The sequence below is a fragment of the Protopterus annectens genome, chromosome 6.part0, assembly GCF_019279795.1.
Source record: "Protopterus annectens isolate FY-2018-M chromosome 6.part0, PAN1.0, whole genome shotgun sequence".
Classification (NCBI taxonomy): domain Eukaryota; kingdom Metazoa; phylum Chordata; order Ceratodontiformes; family Protopteridae; genus Protopterus; species Protopterus annectens.
This window is the reverse complement of record NC_056737.1, coordinates 1,563,818,351-1,563,836,369: the sequence shown is the minus strand read 5'-3', so window position 1 is coordinate 1,563,836,369 and position 18,019 is coordinate 1,563,818,351. Positions and strand designations below refer to the sequence as shown.

At 43.1% G+C, this 18,019-nt stretch overlaps 1 protein-coding gene across 1 annotated transcript in view; it reads left to right on the top strand.

The window, feature by feature from the left end:
* The window catches only part of HEG1 (heart development protein with EGF like domains 1), a 556,295-nt gene that overhangs the window by 234,302 nt on the left and 303,974 nt on the right, over positions 1 to 18,019 (top strand). Inside the window, exon 2 of the mRNA XM_044075011.1 lies at positions 200 to 2,206. Coding sequence (XP_043930946.1) covers positions 200 to 2,206 — 2,007 coding nt within the window. The remainder of the gene's footprint in view (positions 1 to 199; positions 2,207 to 18,019) is intronic.

Below are 18,019 nucleotides of genomic sequence, written 5' to 3'. Positions count from 1 at the left end.
TGATAAGCTGTGAATTTTCACTGTTGGTCTGTTAGTACAATATAGAAATACATTCTGGGTACAGTATATTACAAGTTCTCAAAAATAACACAAATTGCTCATTTTCAGCTCTGTGTGAACTATGTTTAAGACTTTTTTCCAAATAATTAAAAAATGTAGCAGTTTTATAAACTGATTATATTTTTTTATTTGTTTTTAGCCACTGGAATTACAGATCATCAGCAAATAACCACTAATGCAGGAAGCTGGACTTCAGAATTGCTGAATAATAGTATTCACAGGACTACAACATTAACAAAAACTCAGGAAAAAACATCAGAGATATTAACTTTTAATCACACTTCTGTATCTGTAACAGGGCTCTCAGTGTTTGTTTCTAGTTCATCTGATACAACTTTATCATCGGATTTAGAACATGCAATTAATGACACAACACGCAAAGAGGTCCGTCATGTGCCTTCCACAGAGTCATTTGCAAACTCTTCTGATCTGACAGCTCATTCTGTCACACTGTCTTCAGATAATGATCCTCAAGTTGGATTTTCAGGATCTACTAACATATTATTCAAAAGATCTGTGAGCACACCAAATGCAACTATGACAGACCGACAGAGTGCTGATTTTAATAATTCGTTGTCTTCAGTTTCCATCAGTGTACCACTGTCTTTTTCCTCTTCCACAGCTCCTTCAGCCTCTTTCTCTGTTTCTTCTTTCATAGCACCATCTTCATTACCCTCTCCTTCATCAGAACCACTATCATCACCCTCACCGATGCTCCCACTTTCATCATCGTCATCATCATCATCAGTTTCTTCTGATATTTCAGGGCTCCCCCCACAAACATTATCTGCTCCTTCACCATTTCCTTCTGTAGCTTCAGTAATTCCATCAGTTTCATCACCAGTACCATCTGCTGTACCATCCTCACAAGCTTTGCCATCTTTAAAGTCATCAACACCTTCTCTTTTGACTTCAACACATTTATCATCTTCAAGTTCCCCTACATCGGCCTCATCTGTGCATATATCATCATCATCATCATCCTTAACATCACACTTACCAGAGCCAGCATCCCATTTGCCATCATTGAATTCAACACCACAGCACCTTCCACAATCTTCTTTTTTACCCCCAGTGCCATCGTCTTCGCATTTTTCCCTCACATCAACCATTTCCACTTCATCTTCACCACTACCATTAACAACATCCTCACATTCTTTACATTCAGATTTTATTTCACCACCACCACCACCATCATCTTCATCGTCACCACTGTCACATACAGCCTCCTTTTTACCACCATCTGTCTCATCAACCCTGTTACCTCAGACATCATCACTAATTCCATCACCTTCTTCATCACCCTCCTCAAGTATAAACTTGTCAAATCGCTCCTCCCTTTTGACAGCATCATCTTCATCACTTTCATTGTCATCCACACAATCATTTGATAACTCTACGAACAGTTCTGAGCCAAATATTTTATTTTTTACTTCAACAATAGAAGAAACCACAATGTCATCTATGGAGGATTCTCATGCTACAGTTTCATCTTCTAATTCAGATCCAACCATCTTAACAGAAAAGGAAAGTAACATTAATAACAGCCTAGCAACTACAGTAACCACTCAGGCTGTTTCAGGGGGATTGTATCCAGGCATTCCAACAGAATTACCTTCAACTTCTGTAACTAGTATACTCATGGTCTCTACATTACAGACAGATAATGTCTTAACCACCATTCATTTAGATGTAACAGATGCCACTAGTCCTGATCAACAAACGACATTTCCTGAAAGGATTTCACAAATAACTAGTACCCTGCTACCAACAAAAACAACACAGTCTAGTGCCTTGATGACAAATGAAACGGCTACTTCCACTGCAGAAATGACATCTACAGAAAGCATGACAACTGGAGGAAAAGATTTACCTGCCACTACTGAGCATATTTCTTCTACACCGACTTATGAACTTAAGACTAGTGGTGCTACAAGCAGCTATTTTGTTGAGCCGACCAGTAGTACTGTAAAAGGAACCATGCCAACGTTACAGCCTACAGAACCTACATTTGTGAGTGGGCACATCACATCTGTGTCCTTAACATCAGTAACATTAGGTTCGACTACAAGCACTGCTACAAAGTCAGCCTCCAAAATGCCTGCTGCTACTACAGCTATACCAATGTCATCTACAGTTCGAACAGGTAAGCTGTTTAGCAAATTTTATACAAATATAGTTTAACTGCTGTTATAAAACACAGTACACAGCTGAGTAGTAGTTTATTGAGGGCTTTAAGGCACAAGTTATAAGATACAGAAGGTTTTCGTTCGTATACTCATGTTCCAATTACTAACAAATGAGTGTACTCAGAAACATAGATGTGATTTATAAGGTGAAACCTTGGAAGCGGTGTAGTAAGTTGGGTGTGTCAGGCAAAAGCATCATGTAAGAGGAAGCAGGGGAGGATTGTACCCGTACCCATAAACAACATTTGCTGCTAATCACAAGTATAAACGATTTTGATCAATTAGCAGTAAGATAGTGGAATGTAACAAATTGAGCTAATGAAGTAAATTCAGAAGGAGCACTAAATTCACTCATCACTACCAAATATAAGCAAACTTACAGCTGTACACACTAGTGATAATGATTTTCAGGACAGGTTGTCATTGGAATGTTTTAAATCACATTTGTGAAAAATAAGCATAATGTATTTGCTTGACACTTTTTTTAAACAGTGAAATGTCTGAGCAGTATGACATCTGAATGCTGTTTCATAATTCATATGTTTAGATGTACCAAGTCATAACAGTGCTTAAAATAATTTGAAAAATGTGATTTACACTCACCAGAAAATGTACTGTGTCTTGTCGTAAAAGAAGACAGCCCTACAAGAAAGAGGTTCATTTCTAGAAAAATGCATTATATGCTAGTGAAAGACGGAGGGTGGTTTGGAAATTCAAGTCAAAAGAGAAAAGACAATCTATTTGCAAAGCTGCTGAAGTATAAAAGCACACCAGTGGTATTATTTAGGATTCAAGGGAGTATGCTATAACTAATTAGTTACTCAGAGGCCTGCAGTGATGTAAGCCATTGAAGCATGTTGCTGTTTTTGATGTGCATTATTTTTGTTTTTACATTTCAGTTCCTCTAAAGGATATTTTAAGGGCATTCCATTCTGTAGGAGACCTGTTTTTGGACTGAATATATTTTGCATTTAAGTTACATGGAAGAGTTAGTGAAGCATATATAATACTAAACATGTCATTTGCCTATCTGGCGCTTTTGTATGTGAAAGCATGAATATCTGTTTTCAAAAGTATCCATTTTTTCACAAAGAAGTAGCCTAAAATGAGTATTATAATTTTTCATTGTTCATTTTACAGTTACTGTAAACACATTAATTATAAAAATAAACCCTGGGATCCAATAAAGCTTACATGGAGTATAAGAATAGTGAATCCGTTCCTGCATGGAATATGGCTGGCAAGCGATCCAGTAAACAAGCCTGGGGTCGTGTACGAGCCTGACAGCACTATTCTCACATGGACACAACTGAACAATGCTAATTACCTCATTTGCTGGTGAAAACTATGCAAATGAGGTGAATTAGCGATTTAGTAAGTAGACAGGCATCCGTGCGGGAATAGTGTGAGGTGCAGAAATGCATTTGGTTACTAGATGAATACATTTCTGCACAAATCAAAATGGAGGCATGACAGCTGAAAGTAAAGCATGTATTATACTCTTTAGGCATGCCAATGGCCAAATATATGGCCATCGGCATGGAAAAGTGTTGCAAAATTATAAAAATAAAAGTTTATTTTTTGGGGGCCGATCTCAGCCATTTAAGCATAGCAAAGCAAGCGAGCAAATGGGATTGTGCCGAAAATAAAAAAAATACGTGAAAAGTTAATTTTAAGTAAAAATCTACATTTTGCCATTATAGTCTATGGCATGCAGAATCAAAACAATAACAGGTAACACTGGTTGCTAAGGAGAAAGGCTATGATGTAGTGGTGTAACCAGGGACTAAGGCAGTGGGGTATGCAAACAAGCAAATTTTACTGAATCACTAAAGGGGAGACCATTCTCTGGCTGCACCTAACCATGTAGAAGCTATAAGGTAGTGGTGTAAGCAGGAGAAGCAGCTGACATGAAAAGGGGGTGTATCATGCTTGGTGTAAGCATATTGAAGCTCCACGGCTCCCAGTTGAGCTTAGCAAAGCACAGCTAAGCAAGGGAGTGTGTCTCAGGCTGTATTGATTTATTCCATGAAATGAATAGTATGTTTGTGTCCAGAGGAGGGCCATTTCTGCTTCAACATGTTTACTTTAGCTAAACGGGTTTGTGCACTGGGTCTAAAACAAAACAAAGCAAAAAAACCCTGGAAATAGCAGGACTGTTTACATTTGGGCACCGGGTTTGCATGGCATACCTCGGGTTTAAAAGGGGTGGAAATGGGAAGGGAAAAAACAAAAAAAAGGCAAATAGCAGAATAAAAGCAATCAAGTACTAATAAAATAGCAAGCATGTGGAATTTATCATAGCCAGCCATTCATACAGGCAGCATCTATAGCACAACAGTATAAACTGTGCAAACACCTTTCAATCTGGTTTTCCCACAAACTTTGCACCATTGGTGTACACATATGGGGGAGTTTTAACCAAAAAAATGTTAGGGGCTGCCATTGCTTAGATCTATCAGTATGTGCTAGAGGCTGAGGGTGGTGAGGAGGATAATGCTGACAACTACCCCAGACTGAGTAGGAGGAGAAGAGTGTTCAGACCCAGAGTAACCTTCCAGGGGCTACATGATCTGGAGATAGTAGAGTGCTACAGGGTGGATAGAGACATACTTCAGAAAATCATCGAGCTGTGCCAGCCTCAACTCAGACCCAGAGCCAACAGAGAGAAAGCCATCCAAGTGGATACCAAAGTATGTGTAGCCATAAGAATAGTAGCTACAGGTACTTTCCAAAGACCTACTGGGGACATAATGGGGGTCTCACAGGCATCTGCATCCAGGGTACTCCACCAGTTCCTGGATGCCATGCTACCACATGCCGGTGAGCACATTTACTTCCCCAACACCCGTGAGGAGAGGCCAGAAATATGCATCTCTTCCACCATGTAGCAGAATACCCAGAGGTACTGGGTGCGATAGACTGCACTCACATCCACATCAAAGCACCACCCGGTGAACAGGGTAGGGTCTACATAAATCGCAAGGTCTTCCCCTCCATCAACTTCCAGGTCATGTGCAGTGCCCAGGGCATTATCATGAATGTGTCTGCTGGCAGCCCTGGAAGCTATCACGACTCCCACATCTAGCATTCATCACAGCTGTACCATGTATTTGCCAGTGGGACCTCCCATATGGCAGCCTGATGGGGGATGCTAACTATGCATTGGAGCCATGGATCATGACACCCATCAGAAATGCACACACACCCACCCACTCAAGAATACCATAATGAGGCACACACAAAAAAACAGGATCAATTTAGAGCATGTGTGTGGGATGCTCAAGTCATGGTTCCACTGCCTTGACATATCTGGTGGATGACACACACATCACACTATCTGTAACTTACCATGTATAGGCAGAGTACTGTTTGCATCCAACATAGGGAGCCCTCAAGCACTGTCCACACAACTGCCGCAGGCATAAGGTAAGTCAGTCTTCTTAACAATAAATGAATGTATCAGTATGTTCTGGTATCATATCTATGGTACTACTGCATGCATGCAAGGGAATGGCATGGCCTGCTGGGGTAGCAGCAGACAACTGATAGCTATGTGGGACACCATGAAATGTCCGCCCAATACTGGCTTCCCCACACTATGCAGTATTATCATAGGTCATAGGTTAGTACTAGGCTAACTGCCCTTTTGGGGCATTTGAAGCCTAGCCAGTTACCCCATGTGAGAATCAAACTCTGCACCTTGTGTCTTTAAGGTAAATACCTTAACCATTATGTCATCCTCCCACCAAAGGTGACAAATCCCACTGCAGTGTATGCGGGGTGCCAACTAAGGGGGGGGGTTCTTAGGTCACATGCATGGATGTCAATGTGAGGATCCCATACTCACCCCCCAGACTCACCCAGCAAGTCAGCCATATAAAACTATAAAGGAATTTCAGGCAAAGGCCCACAAATGGCGACAATGATGGAATACCCCCCTACAGACTTACACAGTGATATCACAGCTGGCCTTCCAGTTGCAGTAAGAGTCTGAAGGGTAAGAAGTCTGAACTCAATTGTATGCCATTACAATTTAACCTGTGCTCTCTAGTGATATGCCTCTATTCTCCAAGACAGGGCACAATACTATGCTAAATAGAAAAAAAATGTAAAGCCAATATCAGCACAGTATGTGCAAATGTGTACCATTGACAAGTCTGCCTCCCCCACACCCATACTTCCATAGAAATGTAGTAACATGTAGGTTTGTAGGGTAATAGCAGAAGATCACACATTGCCAGGGCTGTCCCAATCAACATGATAATTTGTTGCATGTCCACAATATGCAGGGGTCAATGATCTATGTATATGCTTGGGAAATACTGTCAGGATGTGGCCAGCACTTACACCCATCTGTTGTGTCTTAGTGGCCTAGGTACAGTACAGTGGTAGACAGGGCCACGTTCCGTGAATCACAGTGACAACTATTTCCCATGTCAGCTACACCTACGGTGGGAGTTTTACACACTGTCCAGATATCAGTATCCATTACTGTTGATAAGCTGGACAAGTCATGGACAGGGGGCCACACATATGAATAGTACACAGGTCAGAGTAACCTACACAGTGCCTACCACACCTCCCAACTGTAAAGACCTTTTGCAGAATGTACAGCGGTTTGCATCATATCTGTGGTGTCTCTATCATGAAATAGTGGTTGTGCGGCAAATCACTGGCAAACCACAAATGTCTAAAGTCAGAAAATAATGACGGATTGTAGTGTCTCAGACCTCACACCCTATAGAAAATGCATGCTAATGCAACACATGTTATTGTATCACCCTCCTAAGTTTGTAAGGCCAATAGTTAAAATGGTCCCTATATTTAGGCCTTTGTCACCCAATTACTTATGGCTTTGTCCAGATGTCTGGCTCTCATACGTAGAGAGGTATGGTGCCTAGTGGCACAGCAGGTACCTGAAGGTCAGTGTACTGGCAGGTCATAAAAGGCTGCCACCTTACTGTGTCAACACTGACAACATGTCACTGGCCAACAGCCATACTCCTGGAATGGCAGGTTGTCACAGAAGGAGCACAAGTATGCATTGTATATCTGTTCTGCTTGTCCTAACATTGCATTCACATGCAAAGTATTTGCAAAACAAGAAAAGGTCATGTCAAAACATCAATGGCAGACAGTGGAGAAGCAGCTGTCACAACCATAACAGAAAGCAAGCAAGTAATAAAATGGTCCCACAACTGTCTATGTATGGCAGAACAGTATCAACACCATGTCCCCATGTGTGGGCCTTTGTCTGACTAACATATGTGGGATTCTCCAGACGTCAGACTCAGTGACAGTTTGACAGCTAAGCCAACATGTAGCCACATAATAACACAGTAACACAAACTGTCTGAGGACCACAGCAGATGTAGTGGTGCAGTGATGGACAACCTGCCAAATAGGTATGCTCGGAGCTGCGTAGTCCATAGCCTTATATGTGATGTTATGGCATTTACCCCGCTCACACCAGAATTACAAATACATAACAGCAGCCACTGTGGGCAAAGCCTGTGACCGGACTACAGAAGGATAAAGAGACACACAGAAGGAGGAGGGGAAACACTGGCCAGACAAATGGAGAATGTGCACAGCAGAGCACATTTTGCAGTAACATAGGTTCCCTGCACTATATGGAGTCAGTAAGCATCACCTGCAAATACCCAACACACACACCCACCCACATAAGTGGAGGTCCACAACAAATCAGACCCCAAGTAAAGGACACTTCAGAGGCAAAGACACATGAGAACTTCCCAAACCTACACACCACAGACCATGCATACACCACACACCAGGGTCCTGCAAACACTAAGGCCTTGCCATACACACAACATATTACTCATAGAAGACTTCAATGTGAGACACACAGATGTGCCACACACCAGGCAGGATAAGGTGAAAGTCACAAGTACTTGTTTTGCAGGTGCCATAAACTGTCATATCACACATGGACTCAAGTCACCCCATGACATGTACAGGTATCACACTAGCCTGGTCCATGGTGGTGTGAATGATATCAGAAGTACCTCATGGACTATAGAAAGACAGACATGATGCAGCATGCTGAATATGTGTCCCTTGCAGGTATGTCCCTAGCCGTAAGCAGCATCTTGCTGTCACCCAGAGTGATGGATCAATACGAACAGAAAGTGATTGTCAGTAACACCTGACTCACTTACCATTGTCACTGCAGGGGGATCCATTTGCCTGGCAGCCTGGGAACATATGAGTGACTGAATGCACTGCCTTGCTACAGATGGCCTGCATCAGTTTCACAGGGCCTACAGGCCTCTGGCAAAGGCCGTGCCTCATCCATAGTGCTGTTGTAAGGAGTGTCATGGGGTCCATACTACCAAAATAATATAGTCAACAAAACACAAATGAAAGGCCATGTCACTAAATGCTAGTAGCATACCTCTCACCCTCGTAGAGCAAGAAATCTGGACAAAGCCATACATAATGGTGGGATAAAGGCCCAAATATAGGGACACTTTTGAAATAATGCTCTCATAATGTTGGAAAGGTGATAGAATAACAGAGGGGGTGTGTAGTAGCATGGATGGCATGAAGGGTGTGAAGTCTGAAACTCTAATGTTAGGCCATTATACCCTGACTGCAACCCTGAGTGATTTGCAGTAAACTTGCTGGAAAACCACAATGTTAAGGGAAATTGACTAGATAGTCATAAATCTGGATAATCTGTAAGAATCTGTACAGTTGAAAGTTATGGCCACACCAGGATATGACCTTTCAGGTAAGAAGAATACCACACAACCAGGTGATTCCCAGTCAGTATATCACCAAGGTGCTTGACCTTTTACACAGCTTCAGCAATTAATCGGCTATAGCCACACCTCCCAACTGGCCGGATTGTGCAAGAATGCCTCACCTTTGCCTCATAATATTGGTCTGTGCATCATCCATCTTGAACTTCTCTGGTAAATGACTGTGATGATCAGATGATTTCTGTCAGTAGGTAACGACACAATACATTACAGTGTCAAACATTACATAAGTCAGACAATGTCTGCTAAAACAAACCTTGTAACTCAAGCAACTCATACATTAATAAGAGCAGTAGTGACAATATTCCCCTATGTATGGGCCATTGTTTCTCCATATTGGCAACCTATCTCCAGATATCCTGCACAAACAGGTTGCAAGGTATGGCTGTAGCACACAGAACCCCGAACTGGAGTTACAACTATTCCCGGAATGGATTCCACACTTACTATAGAAGGTCATACTGGATATTCACTAAACTTGGAGAAATAAGGCCCATGTCTGAAACCACAATGGACTATATATATATATATATATATATATATATATATATATATATATATATATATATATATATATGTATTATGCAGATGTCTTTGCATACACACAGCTATGTACACCTAACTGTCTCCACACACCCATCAGACAGGATTACACACAGCCAGCTGTAGGTGGCCCATATGTGGTATTTCTGCATCTGTTGCATGTGATACACACACACATATATGGGCAACATATTACAGTATGTCAAGCATACACACAGGTAGACATGGGGAAGAGAGAGACAGACAGTGATAAAGTGAAACACACAGGGAGATACACACAGAGAGTGAGTCCTATACAGGGATACCCTGAATGGCAGAGAGTGATGTCCTGCTGCAGACAGTTGCATACCAGTTTTAACCATTGTTATGTGCCAGCATGAAGATGAGATTCATTGTCTGATGGTACTGAGGTGGGGGTTGTAATATGACATCACCTACCTTTGTGTGTGTGTATCTGTAGGTCTAACTATTATGATGCCTTACCCAACCAGTACACTTCCCATTGCCTTACTTTACAAGATCTGCTGATGTCATTCACCTTCGAAGTACCTTTGGACTGGCTTCAGTCCTGTAAGCTCTATAGCACATGTGATAACTGTGTAACACTATAATACAAATAACTAGATAGGTAGGGGTTCTAGTCACAGTCCTGGCATATGTAGGTGGGTGTGTGTGTAGGAATAAGTGTTTTAATCCTTTCCTACCTAGTACACTTCCCATTGCCCTACTTCATAAGAGCTGCTGATGCCATTCACTGTAGAAGTACCTTTGGACTGACCTCAGCCCAGTAAGCTCTGTGGTGCGTGCAATAACCGCATAACACTATAGCACAAATAACTAGTTAGGTAGGGATTCTAATCTCAGTCCTGGTAAAAGTATGTGTGTGTATGTGTGTGTGTGTGTGTGTGTGTGTGTGTGTGTGTGTGTGTGTGTGTGTCTGTGTGTGTCTGTGTTTAAGTTAAAGATTTTGAGCCCATTCACACCGAGTACACTTCCCATTACCCTACTTTAGAAGCCTTGCTAAAGTCAGTCACCTTAGAAGTACCTTAGGGCAACCCTCAGCCCTATAAGCTCTGTGGTGCATTTGATAATTGCGTAACACTATAGTACAAATACTTAGGTTCTAATCTCTGTCCTGGCAAATGTAAATGTTTGTGTGTGTGTGTGTGTGTGTGTGTGTGTGTGTGTGTGTGTGTGTGTGTGTGTGTGTGTGTGTGGTTGTAGGTTACAGATTTTGAGCCCATTCACACCCAGTACACCTCCCATTGGCCTACTTTAGCAGTCCTGCTCATGTCAGTCAACTTACAAGTACCTTAGGGCAGCCTTGAGCCCTATAAGCTCTGTGGCATGTGTGAAAATTGTGTAACACTATAGTACAAATATCTAGTTAGGTAAGGGTCTTATCTCAGTCCTGGCAAATGTAAAAGTTTATGTGTGTGTGTGTGTGTGTGTGTGTGTGTGTGTGTGTGTGTGTGTGTGTGTGTGCGTGTGTGTGTGTGTGTTTGTAGTGTAAAGATTGTGAGCCCATTCACAACCAGTACACTTCCCATTCCCCTACTTTAGCAGTCCTGCTGATGTCAGTCACCTTAGAAGTACCTTTGGGCAGCCGTCAGCCCTATAAGCTCTGTGACTCATGCGATAACTGCATAACACTATAATACAAATAACTACTTAGATAGGGGTTCTAATCACAGTCCTGGCAAATGTAAATGTGTGTGTGTGTGTGTGTGTGTGTGTGTGTGTGTGTGTGTGTGTGTGTGTGTTTGTAGGTTAAAGATTTTGAGCCCATTCACAACCAGTACTCTTCCCATTGTCTTACTTTAGCAGTCCTGCTGATGTCTGTCACCTTAGTACCTGTGGGCAGCCCTGACCCCTATAAGCTCTGTGGCACATGCAATAACTGCCTAACAGTATAGTACAAATAAATAAATAGGGGTTCTAGTCTCAGTCTTGTCAAATATGTGTGTGAGTGTATTTGTGTTTGTAAGTGTGTATATCTGTAAGTTAAAGTATTTTGTGGCCTTTCTCACCCAGAACATCTCCCATGGCCATACTTTACAAGGGGTGGTGATGTTCCTCACCCTAGAAGTACATTGGGACACCCTTACCTATAAGCTCCGTGGCTCATGCAATAAATGTAGTATCTGTAACTGTAGTAGCAATAACTAAATAAGTGTTCTAATCTCAATCCAGTCAAGTGTGTGTGTGTGTGTGTGTGTGTGTGTGTGTGTGTGTGTGTGTGTGAACAGTATCTTGTGTGTTTGGGTGGGAACCATATCCATTAGGGGGTTGATTTTGCAATTTTGTTGTGGTCCACCCAGTGCACATGCCAATGTCCACTTTACAAGGCCCACTGTTGTCATCAACTGTAGAGGTAGCTGTAGACACTCTGCACCCCTATAAGCTCTGTGTCACATGAAATAACTATGTAACAGTATGGAATAAATAACAAGATAGGTGGGGCTTCTAATCCTTTGATACCATTCCTCACTCAGAAATGATAGACAAACACACTCAGCTAGGCACAGCCCCTATATCACTAGGTGGGTTGGAAACTGGCTCACAGATAGAACCCACAGTGTGAAAGCAGCGGATTCTATGTCAGACTGCTGACCAGTCACGAGTGGAGTACCACAGGGTCTGGTCCTGGATCCCCTCTTGTTCGGTATCTATGCCTCTGATGTCCAGCCCAACATGAAGAGACTCTGGCTAACAATGTTTGCAGATGACTCCAAGGTGGGTGCTATTATTATCTCCCCAAGGGATGTTGAAATCCTGCAGAAAGGCCTCACTGAGACCTACGACTGTTGTCAGAACCCTGGACCTAAGCTCAATGCCAGAAAATGTGTCACCATCCCCTTAGTGAAGAACTTGGTTCCCATGAATCACCACATCGATTGTAGTCCACTGAACACAGAAGTCAATATAAGAGAGCTGGGAACACAGTTTGATGGTGGCCTCTCTGTTGACCACCACAGGCCACTGTGGTCAGAAAGTCCTTCTATGTGGCATCTCTTATTACTAAGTGTATTGCATCCAGGAAGAAAGAGGTCATAGTCTCTCTCTACTCTTCCCTCATTAGACCAGTCATCGAGTACAATGGCCCATTTGGCATGCACCTCACTAAACATTTGAAACACCTGGAGAGGCTGCAAAAGCACCTCACAAAGAGAATCCTAGGCCTTAAACACTTGTCCTATATGGACAGACTCCAATAACTCCAATTATTCTCTGTCTCTTATTGGCCACTTAGAGGCGATGTCTGCTTGACTTACAAAGCCATGTCTGACCCAGCTCTGTTAGGCATGCTACATCTAAAGAAACCCAATCCATCTGCACCACATGCCCGAGAGACCTCAACCCCATTCCCACAATCAACAGAACATGCTGGAGGGATAGATTCATGTGACTGGCCATGCTATGGAATAGACTTCACATACATGTCAAGCCGAGCACCTCACTGGCCTTCTGCAAGAGAAATCTGGATAAGTGGATGGGGAATTGAAATCTCACCCTGGGGATCACTCCAGTGGCTATACTTAATAGAAACACTGGGCAGTAACATGAGGTGGCTCAATGCCAGGGTAATCCTATGGGCTAGGCTTGTAAAGGCTCCATGGCCATTCGCCTAGTACACACCTATGAACTTATGAACATATAAACCTATGGATCTCAGTACTGGCATACATGTGTGTGCATTAGTGTGTATAAAAGTGTTTTTGAGTGAAGGTAGTTTGAGGCCCTTCTCACCCAGTACACCTCCCATTGCCATGCATTACAAGTGCTGGTGATGTTATTCACTATACAGGTACTTTGAGAGACTCTTCACCCTACAAGCCCTGTGGTGTGTGTGGTACCTGCATAACACTATAGTACCAATAACTAGATTGGTAGGGTTTGTAATCTGAGTCCTAGCAAATGTGATTATGTGTGTGCAAATGTTTGTGTGTATATTTGTAGGATACAGCATTTTGAGACCTCAGTCTCCTGGTACACTGTACATTGCCATACTTTACAAGGGCTGGTGATGTTGTTCACCTTAGAAGAAACATGGGACACTCTTCGCCCTATAAGCTCCGTGACATCTGCAATAGATGCATAACACTGTAATAGCAATAACTAGATAGGTAGGGGATTCTAATCTCAGTCCTGACAAATGTGAGTGTGTGTATGTGTGTGTGTGTATGTGTGTGAGAGAGCTGTATCCTGTGCATGTATTTGAGTGAGAACTATATTCATTGGGTGGTGGGTTTTACATTTTTAGGTCATGGTACTCCCAGTACATATCTCAAGGTCCATTTTACAAGGCCCACTATCTTCATCAATAGTAGGGGTATCTGTTAACACTCTTCAGCCCAATAAGCCCCATGCTGCATGCAGGAACTATGTAACAGTATGGACTGACTAACAAGATAGGCAGGGTCTAATAATCTCGGTCCTGGCAAAAATGAGTATGAATGTATTTGTGTTTTTAAGTATGTATAACTGTAGGTTAATGTATTTTGAGTCCATTCTCACCCACTACACCTCCCATTGCCATACTTTACAAGGCCTGATGATGTTGCTCACCTTAGAATTAACTTGGGACACTCTTCACCCTGTAAGCTTATGGCACATGCGATAAATGCATAACACTGTAGTAACAATAACTAGATCAGTAGGGGTTCTAATCTCAGTCTGGCAAATGTGTGTGTGTGTGTGTGTGTGTGTGTGTGTGTGTGTGTGTGTGTGTGTGTGTGTGTGTGTGTGTGTGTGTGTGTGTGTGTGTGTCTGTGTGTGTGCGTGTGTGTGTCTGTGTGTGTGTGTGTGTGTGTGTGTGTGTGTGTGTGTGTGTGTGTGTGTGTGTGTGTGAGAACATTATCCTGTGTGTGTTTGAGTGAGAACTGTATCCATTGTGTGGCTGTGGTTTACAATTTTAAGCCATGGTACTCCCAGTGCACATTCCATGGTCCACTTTATGAAGCCCACTGTTCACATCTACCATAGAGGTATCTGTAGACACTCTTCAGTCTTATAAGCCCCGTGTCATGTGCAAAAGCTATGTAACAGTTTGGAATGAATAACATGATAGGCAGGGCTGCTAATGTCAGTTCTGGCAAATCTGTGTGCATTGGTGTGTATAGCAGTGTTTGTGGGTGTGTAGACTCATAGGTGACAGTATTATGAATCCTTTCCCACCATGTACATCTCCCAATGCCATACCTCACAAGGGCATGTGATGTTGTTCACTTTACAAGTACCTTGGAACACTCATCACACTATTAGTTCCATGCCACCTGCAGTAAATGCATAACACTGTACTGCCATTAACTAGATGGGTAGGAGTTCCAAACCCAACACTGGCAACTATGATCCTGTGCATGTGTGTGTGTGTGTGTGTGTGTGTGTGTGTGTGTGTGTGTGTGTGTGTGTGTGAAAGAGAGAGACTGTGTGTGTGTGGGAACAGTAGTCTCTGTGTGTTTGGTCAACACAATATCCTCTGGGGGTGTGGGTTTCACCAATCTGAGGTGTGTTCCACCCACTGCACTTAGCATTGTCCACTTTACACGAGCTGTTGATGTCAACCACCATAGACTTACCTGTATACACCCCTCAACCTTATAAGCTCTGTGGCACATGCAATAACTGTGACACAGACCTGGTAAATGTGTACATATACAGCTGTACCTCGGCTATGACATGGTCGATGTGTTACCACTCTGCCATGCTCATCATTGGCAATGTCTGCAGGGCCACATCCTGCTGACACACAGACATCTAGAACACAAACAGAATACAGCATGTGAGACTACATTCAGTCAGTGTTACACCAATTATGCATCATGGCTGAAAAGGTATACACACTCTGCAGTGTACCCATTACAAATGCAAGCTGATAGCACCTTACAGAGCATTACATAGATAAACTGTACGTAATTCACCCTGTGCATCAGAACCATATTAGCATGTCCCTGCATCGGTGGTATGGATGACAGAGATGTGGCACAGGTATCATCATATGCACAGGGTGTTTTGTGGATTTGCCAGAGGCCTAGGCTGGACCATATGGTTGACATCATGTGTTTGGATGGGTGTTCTATGAATGGGCCATGCTGGGGTGGTGTCTGTATGTCTGGAGGTGACCTGGCTGTGATGGTGATGTGTGTTTGTGTGTGTGTGTGTGTGTGTGTGTGTGTGTGTGTGTGTGTGTGTGTGTGTGTGTGTGTGTGTTTGTATGCACACAGTCATGCCATGTGGCTGCCCTACATAGGGGTATGTTGGACAGCTGTGGACCGTATATGGCAGGGTGTACAGTTTATCTCCAGCCATGGACACATTAACTGGTCCTGCCAGGGGTCTCACTGGCACCACCAGGCCCAAGGCTAGATGTGGTACTAATCCCTGATGGTGACTGCTGTCTGCTGGATCCATGTCCCTGACGGGACTGACCAGGACCTCATGCCCATGGCCTGCTGCATTGTGGTGTGGACAGCAGCCCCCCCTTCAGTAATGCTGTTGGTACTGCCACAACAGGAGTGTGAAGGTGCATGGCCCCATAGAACCTCAGCTAATCATTGTGCTGACCTGCGTCCATGTGGCTGCCACCCATCTCCCACCACATGCTCCAGCACAGATATTGCACGGTGGAGAAGTGCCACAGTCTCACTCCACAGTCTATTCATGACCACAGTATTCTCACGTGTGGCCTCAACAAGCTCATGTAGGTCACCATAGACACCAGCAAGATAGTGCATCCAAGATCCTAAGTATTTGTCTGGTGTTGCAGTCAGTAAATACCTGTGCCTCCATGACGGCCCAAAACATGTGTCTGGTGACACCTGCTGTGGCACTTGTGACAGGGCTGGATGGGCAGCAGTCCTCCTGCGAGCACCCCTGTCCATCCACCTGTGTGGGACTCCACCTGCACTCCAGCTATGGCAAGTGTCTGCACTCACACTATCCATAGTCACACAGCTAGCCTGCTCCATGCTGCCACCCACCAACTGTCCATTATCTGTGGCCACTGTGGATAGAGTATGTGTGGGCATCATGACTGTGTGCAAGGATGTTGTGGACAACAATGGGATGCCAACCGATGGCACAGATTCAGCCCCTGACAACCCCACCTGTGCCTCACTATGACTATCACCATTGTCAGAGTCTGCAGAGACACTGACGTCAGGTGCCATGTGGATGGGACCATGATCACCATCGCTAGGTGTGAGGGGAAGACAACATATGTAAATCAATACCTGCACTATAAGGTTGGCTGGTATATATATATATATATATATATATATATATATATATATATATATATATACATACACACACACACACACACACACACACACACACACACACACACACACACACACACACAAACATACATAGACACATACAAGTGAGGTGGCACAAAGGCATTATACAGACCTCACAATACCCAAATGGTGACATGCATGACACACAGTTAGACCACAACATACACACTCTGGACAGGCCCTCAACATCATGCAGTGCAGCCATTTTCACTCCATGTCACTTACAGTATACACCTCTGGGATACATGAATAGTGTTAGTAGGTGATGGCCCTTCACCTAGCATACACTGCACCCATGTACACATTATTGCTATTCACCTGTATAGCACAGTGGCAACACCTACTGAACATACCTCACAACTGTACAAATCTTCGCAGAATGTGTAGATGTCTGGCTCATATGTTTGTTCTGTTCCTCATAACACATGTGTTTGTCTGACACATTACTGGGATGATCTGAGGGTTGACATCACTAATTAATGACATGCATTTGAGTGTCAGACCCCAAAACTTGCAGTAAATGCATGCTAAAACAAATCCTGTTACACCTGCAAATTTATAAGCTTGCAGTGGATATGATAAGTGTACACACCCCTGTTAACATGACAGGTTCTTGTAATATATAAAATGAGACCACAGTAATTCATTTCACCTGTGCAATTGAATTGGTAAGCAAACAAATGTGTTAGGTGTAAAATATAATAAATTAAATACATAGAATAGGGTGGTTGCATACGTGTGCACACTCTTAAACTGATACTTTGTTAAAGCACCTTTTGATTTAATTACAGCATGCAGTCTTCTTGGTAAGGAGTCTATCAGTGAGGCACATATTGACCTGACATTATTTGGCCACTCTTTCTTGCTAAAGCCCTCCAACTCTGTCAGATTGCAAGGGCATCTCATATGAATAGCCCTCTTCAGGTCACACTGTAGATTTTCCATCAGAGTTTGGTCTGTGCTCTGGCTGGGCCAATCCATATCCTTGATTGTGTTCTGGTGGAGCCACTCCTAGGTTGATTTGGATGTATGCTTGAGGTCATTCTCATGTGGAAAGGTGAATCCCCTCTTCATCTTCAGCTTTCTGGCAGATGACTGATGGTTTGGGCCAAAAGTGAGTGCTATTTGGTACTGT